The following is a 9,651-nucleotide window of genomic DNA, read 5'->3' as shown; positions in this document are numbered from 1 at the left end:
ACGGTTTCCAAGAGCACCACATTTATACACCATAAGTAAAAGCTCACGTTGACAAATGGTCAAACACATGCTGGCACCTTGATATGACAGAAGTATTTGAACAGGTGTTTGTTCAGATTAAAAAACCAAACCCACAGCAGATTCCAAGAAAGTGATTTATTTCCACTTGTCCTTACAAGTTAAAGACAGTATGCTTTTCATTAAAAAACAGTATCATGTACTATTTAGAAAATGATTACACCTTTCTTGTCAAAGAAAATACACCCAGTTATGACCTCCTGTCTATCTTTTAAGGATAGGTGGGTTGGTTTCTTTCTTTTTTAAGAGTAATCCTCAGAATGTATCAGCAGAAAACGCATATAGGTGAGGGTAAAGTTACCAGCAAATGGATAAACGTTCCTGTATAATTAGACATACGTTAACACAGAGGAACTCATCCACCAACTAGTGCTCCATGGGCTCCTCTGCCTTTTCTGCAGGTTCATCAGCAGGCGGAGCAGGCTTAAAGAGAGAAAAAAATATATATATTATAGAAGGGCAAAAAACAACACAATGACGAATCAGCTTTATCCTGGATTGAGCATCACTAATGCATCAGTGCAGCTCATGTCAGCAAATAGCTTACAGAGTAGCGTTATCCAAATTAAGCATGGAGCAGGACAGAGCTGGTAACTAGGAGACTAAGGAGGCATCTTGGGGCAGGCATGAGAAACATGTAGCCACTTCAGTTGCAAAAAAATGAAACGCAGTACTTGATCATAGATGAGGAAAGAAGGTGACTTTGGAAGGCCCATCACCAATTCAGCATAAACTGATTTAATAAGCATCTTAGTCTGCGGCTAAGATTATATGGTTTTCACATAGTAACTTCAGATTTTAAAATCACGTTCCTAAAACTCTACTAGGATAGTACAGTGTTAAATGTTGTAAACACAATGTGATAGGTCATTCATCACGTAATGTTGTCTTTCAGCAAAGCCTATTTATTTATATCTAAAACACATACCTTTCTCTGTGGTCTCTCCTCAAGACCTTCTAGGAATGGCGCTACGTCATCATCATCATAGATGGTAAACTCCATGTCTTTGCCAACAATTCCAATGGAAACATTCTGTTAAGCAAAGTTTTGAAAGAAGTGAGAAGCATTTTTCTGCTACTAACTCTGTGGCTTTATAGCTTTCGCCTGTGAAACAGATGAAAGTTTCCTCCCATGACAAAGAGACTCATTTTGCTGTTTGTGTCTACTTAATGAAAAAAGGAAATTTTGAGACTTCTCTTCCGTAGATTGTACTAGAAAAGGAAAGGTAGGCAGATTTACTCCCTACAAAAGCTATCATGTTTCAAAATCTTGTAAGTAAAACCACTTTTCAAGTATTTCAAATTTCTTTCAATTTTTTGTTTTCTTTTTATTAAATACATGATTTTTCAACACCACTTATTTTAACCTTATTTTGCATTTTCATTATTTTAGGAGTCCTAAAAACCAAGGTGGGCTAAGAATAAAAAAATTAAACATGGAAAATGGCAGATCAGCCACAAGCAGAACACCAACTAGTGGATATCCCTAGAATTTTCTTGTTCAATGGCTCCTCAATTCATTGTCAGAAGTTTCTGCAACTTTTTGCTGCTGTAGATACTCAATCAACTGTTTGTGCATTACCCTCCCTCACCTCCCGGGTGAATTACTGCCTGTGCTTACAATGCAAAGCTGTGATTCTAGTTGCATGTAATGTAACTTAAACACTGATCAAAGTCTAAAATAGAATGAAGCAACCAGGGAAACAATGTCTTATTTAAAGAAGGTATAATTTTTTTTAAGAAAATTAAATCTGAGATAATTAAGGAAACTGTAGATAAAATGGTGACATATGAAATGAAGATGATATGATCTACCATTGTTCAGCTTCCAAATTTCAGTGCCAGCCACACCCTACAAAATCTTTTTCATGGTAATTTCTAATAACAATGGCAGTAAAATTTCTTGTTAAGAAAACCTAGTATTTACCTTGGTGGTCAGATCCTGTTCAGCAGGAAGAGTCTCTCTCAGGGCACGTAGTCCATGTTTAACTAGCTCATTTAGATTACCTTAAAATAAAACCAGAAAGACATTTACTAACTATATGGTATTATATCTAGACACTCATTTCCCCTCCTTCCCACTCCAGCTGACAACTCAAAAACCACTTTGGCTAGCTTGACTTACAGAACTGCTCTCCTTAGGTACTCCTGGTATTGATCACAGAGTTGGTTATAAAAGTATACCTTGAGAAACCAGCCCTTCCCTACATTTGAGGTCAAATGCATCTGGTTTTGGCACCTGCCCTGCCCCCAGTGCAGTAATAATCACACTATTTTTTTGCCCAAGAAGCCATTTAGTAGCCTCCTCATGACCATTTCATGTAAAAATAAATTCACCATTTTAAGTGCACCACCTAAATACTTGCCTTGATATACTATCCCTCTCCGATATGGACAGAACTGTTCTTTCCCTGTTTTAAACAGGGCAGAAGCCTTTTTTTTTTTTTTTTTTTCCTCTGCTTTTCTGAGCACAAATTCTCTTTTCATTAGATGTAATAAGCATCCAGATGTTAGACATGAAGATTTGTAATATTTTCCTTACAATTTTTGTCTTCATGCAGATTTACACTTATGCCAAACTTGGCTTCCCAAATTTATCTTCCTACCTTACTAAATGCAAAAGAACAGAGCAGTAGCAGAAAATAAACTGAATAATTGATGAATATCATTAGACAGAGTTTCATTACTCACAGTCAGTAAATTCAGTCATATGTCTCTCCAAATAAGTTCGTGCTGACTGCGAACGAGCACCAATGGACATTGCTTTGCAGTCAAAATAGTTTGCAGAGGGACAAGTCTGGAAGATGTGAGGACCCATATCCTACCAAGAGAGAAAAAAATCCCACAGAAAGTAAAACAAATGTATAAATTCCTACCAAGTCTGCTTCTGGAACACGTGATATTTTCTAAAACGGTTTTGTTTCATGGTACACCTCATAGCTTATATGTATGCACATAAATGTATTTTATATTGCTTGTCATATCACTGTTCTTATACAATTCCTTCAAAACTACTGTAAAAAAAAAAGCAGTAATAATAAAAAAAAAATATTTCATTACACTTTGTTCATTAAAATGCAGTTTTTATGTGGGCAGGATAGCTAGCACCAAAAGTGTTTCTCTGTTCCATAAACTGTACTGTGCTCATATATGCTTCCTACTTCATAGCTCGCAGTAGATATTTTACACACATTCCACCGTATCTGCACAGAAGTAAAAACCTGCTGTAGACTTAGCCATGCCATGCAAGATTTCAGGCAAGACAATTTCCTTCAACCTTCCTCATGTCAAAACTTTTGAGGGCAGACATTCTGTGTGTGCTGCATTAAGCAAACTGTTGCTGCTAAACAAGTAAGAGAGGCCAGTGATGATTTCCACATCCTTTTTTTTTTTTTTTTTTTTTTTTTTTTTTTTTTACAAAAAGTATTTAAAATAATAGTTTGTAGAGCTCCATAATCAATAGTAAAGTAATTACTGTCATCGTGGGATCAACATTTTGATCCCTTAAAACACAAACAAATCTCATTTTTGCAGTATCTCATTTTGCACCTTAAAATAATTAGGTTTTCATTTTTGCAAATGTACACTTCATAAGCTATTAAATAACATTTTTTAAAGTTATGTTTTAAGGTAAGATACAGAAAATTATTTCCTTATTCAGAGAATTTTGATGAGTCCACCTCTTCCATATTCCCCTCTTAACATCTATTTATTGTATAAAATTGCATTAAGCACATTTTCTTTTAGATCAATAGTGACTAGTGCAGCTTGCTTACATCGTAACCTGCAATGAGCAGTCCTACGCCATACGGTCTTCTGCCATAACGCTGTGTTGGTATCTGGGTTTCTTAAGTAAGCTAAGGAAACAATCTCAAAATAACATGTTAATTACCCAAAATGTTTTCCTAAGCCAAGCAGAGATGCACCAAAATCATTATATAGTCTTTGTAAACCTTTCTGCAGGAGTGAAGACTACGTTCAAATGAAATGGATTTCACGGCTTATTTGGAAAACAGATTTCACGGCTTACTTGGAATACCAACTTCTTTTTCACCAAAAGAAAATTTAGCCATTAGCTTTCCTGAAATAACTGAATGGTGCATTCAACCAACTATACAAACAGTTCACCTAACGCTGCACAGCATCATTTAATTTCTTAGCCCTTTGAACTTTTTCCAGGCACCTGATAACAGAATACAAGGCCTCCACTGTGTTCCATGCAGAGACAGAAGTTGACAGAGGAGGAAAAAAAAAAAAAAAAAATCTGAGCGAGCAGCTACAATCCAGTAAGTTATCATATTTTGAATAGTGCAGTCATCTTTCCTCCCCCACCTCCAAAGGCATGAAGCTGTGTAACAGAAAAACAGTGCCATGTTAAAGGTTGCATAGCACTTTATTGCTTCTCTACCAGTTCAGTGCATGTTATGGGATATTCTCTGAAAGAATACACAAGCAATGTGAATAAAGAAAAATTAACTTTTTCAATTTAATACGACTTTTAAGCTGTGATCATTTTATGAACAAGTATGAACAAGTAAAAAAATATAAAAGTGTTAGAAGTATAAAAAAAAGGATACTGCTTCCAATTAGTGACACCAGGCGAGAAACTGGAAGAGGTCTATCAAACACAAATCTAGAATCCAGACACTCCTGACGCATGAAATTGCTAGGAGGAAAAAAAAAAAAAAAAAAAAAAGAGAAGAAAAAAAAAAATCAAACCAATGCATAGATCAAAGTCACAATGAGTTTTTGTCTCAATACTTGTCTGTTAAGGTAAGAACTTTTGTTTCAGCTCTGCCTGTTGAGAAAAAGGGTCAAAGGCATTACATAATTTAATTTCATCATGACCTATAATTGTTATTTAGAAAGTTGACCACAGGTTTGAAAGAGTATTATAGCATTTCAGCCATACAAATGCAAAGAAGGTAGAAGTTCATGCAGGCAACAGATGGATCATCTGGAAAAAAGCCACAGTTAAATGGTAACATTTCTTTGTAACATTACAGGAATTAAAATTTATTTTAGCAATTCTTCCTCTGCCTTCTTTTTCCTTTCCTATCAAACTGAGGAACACTCCTCCTTCTGTGTACATTTACCTCAACTGATGAAACTATGCGGCCAGCAGGTAGAAAGCAAGCCCCTCTGAAGCCAACACATACAGCAGTGTGTATTTTTAGTAAGTTTCTTAAATGTGTGTACAAAGAAGCAGCTGCTAGAGGGAAATAAGTGCTGCACTTTCTCTGACTGCTTGGAAACCCCATCACACTGAGGAAACCAGACAGGACTGTCTTACTAGTAACAAAACCAAAGAGCAAAATTTTGGGCCAAACAAATGAGATTTCTGCCAACTAGTTAAAAATCTGCCAGAATTTCACGCTGAGGTCTTTGGCATAGTACAACAGAGCAGTAACTCAAGACTAATCCTTAGTTGACCAGAAAATTTCATTCGCAAGAGTCTACAAATGAACTTTCACTCATTATTGCAGAACTGTGTATGTCAACAACTAAAATACTCACCACAAGAGTCTTGCATCAGCAGTAAGTCCAGCGATTGAGATACCAATATGGTTGTCAACATACAGGATTTTTTTCTGATGAGCTGCCAGCTCAGACTGTGCTCTCTATGCATAAAAGGAGAAAGCTATGTGGGAGACTGAACAGTTTGCCAAGCACCGTGGAGAAATCTGCTAACATTTATAGCAAGAACTGAATATGATCATGAAACAATTAAAAAAAAAAATATTTATAAACTTGCAACAGAAGACAAGAAAAACCTAATTCCACTTCAATAGGAAACTATCAGAACAAAAAAAAGAACAGACACTCACTCAAGCTTTGGGAAAATAAATAAATAGTTTTACTCCTTAATAACTGACGAAAACCAAACAAAAAAACCAAACACGTCTTTTAAAGGGAAAAAAATCTTTCACTCATTTCCTTCACCATTTTGTCAAAATCTGCTTTACATAGGTACTGAAAATATTTACAGTTCTATACTGGTACTCAAGCAAAACGAAACTGGGATTGCATTTACATTACACACAAAAGTTTAGACTGCGCAAAACTAATTTGCCAAACTAAAACTTTTCTACTAACATTATTGTCCCAAGAACACAGTTTTGAATTTACCTTGAGAGCTACCAGAACAGCATGCGTTTTTGACTTCAGCCCCACAGTAGCTGAGCCTTGTTTCACAGCTTCCATGGCATATTCTATTTGATGAATTCGGCCCTACAGAATAAAATCAAAAGTAATCATTCTAAAGTTAATCCTCTGTATCAATTTTCAATTGTTTTTGATTTTCAGACCTTTTGAGTCCCCCACCCCAATCGGTACACTTACTGCGTAACAGTTTAAACCTACAACTGATAGACTTCCTCAATTATCCTCTGCAAACGCCTCACCATTAACCCACAAAAATCCGTCCATCTCCGAGCCACTCACTACTGCATACAAAGAAACAGGAAAACTAAAAAGAAAGGGTGAATAATCTTGACATTATAAGAATCACAAGACTTTTGTCACTGTCTTCAGAGGAATCAGTATTTGACCCAATGTAATTCAAAGACAGAACTTCTAGCTGAAGTTGGACACTTAACTTTTAGTCGAGTTTCCTGAAGAAATGAGTCTTATGCAATTGTTGTGCCTCACCATCCATTCCCTAATAACTTCTGAACAAGTTATTTAGTCAACTGCAGTAAAGTCTGAAAGAGAAGTCCCCACATGTTCTGCAAAGGTGGCCAGCAGCTTTGCAGGAAAATGAGACAATGTCCTTTTAATGCAACCACTGAGGGCAAAGTAGCTAATTTTCTGCACTCTAGCTGGCCAGCTTATGTCAAGTAGTCAGCATTCACAGTCAGTCAGTTCACTGCTACTGTGCAAATACTGGAATTACGAACTGCAGCATACAGTTGCATCCTACCAGTTGTGATGGAGTGGAACGTAGTACCTGTTACAGTGAAATGTACTGGGGACAATCTACGGGAAATCACCTTCTATTAGGTTGTTGGGGGTTTTTTTGCTAAAAGGTTTTTGATTTGATTTATCTAGAGAAATGCAAAGTCCACTAGATGCATAAAATACCCTAATGATCCATTCCATTGACTAAGTTACAAATGGAATTTCACTAACATAGGATATTTCCTGCCCAAGAGCAGTATGGAATCACTGTGACCTCTCCAACATGCTTTTATCAACTTTCATGAATGACTTGCAAGGCTGTAAAAGTGTGACACCCTTTCTAGCCTTTAATCTCATACTTCCTTTCCTTTACAACAATATTGGAAAACATCCCCCAATAAAATATGATTATTCTTTGCTCCTATATTAACAATGCCAAGAATTATTACGGTATTATATCACCGCCTCACCTACAGGAACGTATGGAGCACTAACTGCAGCACAGTAGCTACTTTAAATGTCTTTTTTATAAAAGACCTCAGCACTATTCACATTTTCAAGGCAATTTATGAAAAAAATAGAAAAGAGTGCTGTTGATGACTTCACATTATCTATTAAAAGTCCCAAGAGAATGTTGTAGTTTTAAAAGTAATTTTTGAAGTAACAGATAGATTAAAGTTTTTAAAATTAAAGGTCCTGATACAGAGTCCTCCAGAGAAACACAATCATTAAGAAGGATGAGAACAGTTCAAAGCCATCTACAGCTATCATGGTACTGACTAAAGAATATTCAAATATTCAAGGTTGTCTTCAAGTATGGCATAACAGCGCCTGTTTCTCTTTTTGTACACAGACACTTGAAGAAGTCAGCATATTCTCACTTAAGCACTAAATAATAACTATTAATAATTTGATTTTGTTCTGAACAATTTGAATACAGTAGAGCTCTTAATTAAAAAAAAAAGTTCTTCCCAATTGTAAACCAAATAATTCCTTTCCAACATTTGCTAGTGAAAAAAAGAAAGAGTGACCTAGCAGTAGCCTAACATTGGGGAGATTTAAGCTCGGTTTCATGCATTTCCATACCTTACTTTTTATTATAGGTCTGTAAATCGATGACAGAATGGTTTGGGTTGGAAGGGACCTTTAAAGATCATCTAGTCCAAGCCCCAAGGGCGACAGCATCTACTTCATACCTCGCAGGTACATTCAGAAAGCAACGTCGAATGAAAGTACTTTGAGGTAACAAGGCCCACCTAAGCACCACTCAGCTTCATACACCAGAAGCTTAGAGATGTGCTAATGGCTTTCTAGAAACCTACAGCCTACAAAACAAGAAGGGAGCAGACAGCGGTAAGCTTTAGGCACCTGAATACAGCCTACGCTGCCGTGACACCACTGCTGCCAGAGTGAAGGAAGACCAAAAAGCAGGTAAAGAGCCAGTTAGCAAGCGTACAAAGATTTTACCTGCGGGCTCCAAACCGTGACATCATTGTCATACTGGTTGCGAAACTAGAACGAACAAACCAAAGTCCATTAGTACAACTAACAAGCAGGCAGGAAGAGGACTCCCGAGCGAAGCGCTGGTCGGTGTCTCGACAGGGCATTTAGGCGAAGGGTTCGGTCCCAGGCCGGCCACCGGGGCCCCTTCTCCGGCCACGGCTCTTTCCAGGCCGGAGCGAGCGCGCCCGCCTGCCGGCCAGCACCGCCTCGAAGTCTCCGAGCAGCCAGCCCGCCGCCTCAGCCCCCCACGCCCGGCGGGAGAGCCCCGAGAGCGGGGAGGCGAGGTCCCGCTGCCCCTGCCCGTGCCGGTGCCCGGCCGGCGGGAAGCCCTGCCGAGCCCTCGCCGGGGCTGCCGCCGCCGCCGCGCCCGCCCGGCCCGTTTCGGGGGCAGCCATGAGCCGCCTCTCTCCCTCCGCGGCGTCACGCCGGGCCGGGCCGAAGGGGTCGCGGCCCACCGCCGCCCCCGCGCCCCGCCGAGGGGAGCGCGGCCGCCCCCTTCCCCGGGCAGCCCCGGGCGCCGGCGGCGAGGCCCAGGCCCGGCGCCGGATGGCCCGGGAACTGCTTACTCACGGGCCCGCTCCCCGCTTTCTCTTCCTCCCCCTTGCCCCCTCCCGCCCCCCCCCCCCCCGGCTGGCTCCGCAGCCCGGGCGGGCGGCGCGGGGGTGCCCTGTCCCGAACCGGCCCGGCCCGGCCGCCCCTCACCATCCTCCTTCCCCCGACGGCGGCGCGGGCTCCGGGGCAGCGACGGGGGGGAGGGGGAACCGCTCGGGCAGCGATCGCTCCGGACTGGAAGCGGCCAAGCAGCGCTAGTCGCCCCTCGAGTCATCGATGGAGCGCACGGCGGCTCGCCCCGCCCCGCCCCGCCCCGCCCCGCCCCGGCGGCGCATGCGCGGTCGTTGCCGAGGCAGGGCCCTGGCCCGGCGGCGGGGCCCCGGCGTTCGCAAAGCGGCGGGAGGTTGGGGCGGTGGGGCGCGCTGCTGCCTCCGCCTGCTTCCCCACTCACAGCGAGCCTCTTGGGATTCCGGTGTGCGGTGCGCAAATTCCCTTACTCGAGGAAAACCTCCGCTGTGGAGTTCGAAATCCGTTTACTTTGCTTGCCGAAACTCAGCGTTAGCCGTTTTACTGGGGCTGAAAAAGCGGTGGCGTTTTTAGAGCGGCGGAAGAGAAGGG

The 9,651-nt window shown here is 41.1% G+C and overlaps 1 protein-coding gene across 1 annotated transcript; it reads right to left on the bottom strand.

Moving 5' to 3' along the window:
- Window positions 1-141: 141 nt before the first annotated feature.
- Window positions 142-9,325, bottom strand: PSMA1 (proteasome 20S subunit alpha 1). The gene is made up of 10 exons (XM_030038379.2): window positions 9,184-9,325; window positions 8,446-8,490; window positions 6,208-6,309; window positions 5,596-5,699; window positions 4,656-4,744; window positions 3,855-3,925; window positions 2,770-2,899; window positions 2,006-2,085; window positions 1,007-1,111; window positions 142-501 (listed from the first exon to the last, which is right to left on the bottom strand). Exons 1-10 carry the CDS (start codon window positions 9,184-9,186, stop codon window positions 445-447), a joined length of 786 nt encoding a protein of 261 aa, XP_029894239.1. The 5' UTR covers window positions 9,187-9,325; the 3' UTR covers window positions 142-444.
- Window positions 9,326-9,651: the final 326 nt, after the last annotated feature.

This window comes from Aquila chrysaetos, chromosome 16, assembly GCF_900496995.4.
Source record: "Aquila chrysaetos chrysaetos chromosome 16, bAquChr1.4, whole genome shotgun sequence".
NCBI lineage: Eukaryota > Metazoa > Chordata > Aves > Accipitriformes > Accipitridae > Aquila > Aquila chrysaetos.
This window is presented reverse-complemented; position numbering and strand designations above follow the sequence as displayed.

Excerpts from the sequence above, each read along its gene's own strand:
- PSMA1 (XM_030038379.2), bottom strand. Across the intron at positions 6,310-8,445 it reads TCACGGTTTGGAGCCCGCAG|GGCCGAATTCATCAAATAGA; the intron begins GTAAAATCTTTG and ends TTTATTCTGTAG. Across the intron at positions 2,086-2,769 it reads TATGACTGAATTTACTGACT|GTAATCTAAATGAGCTAGTT; the intron begins GTGAGTAATGAA and ends TTTTATTTTAAG.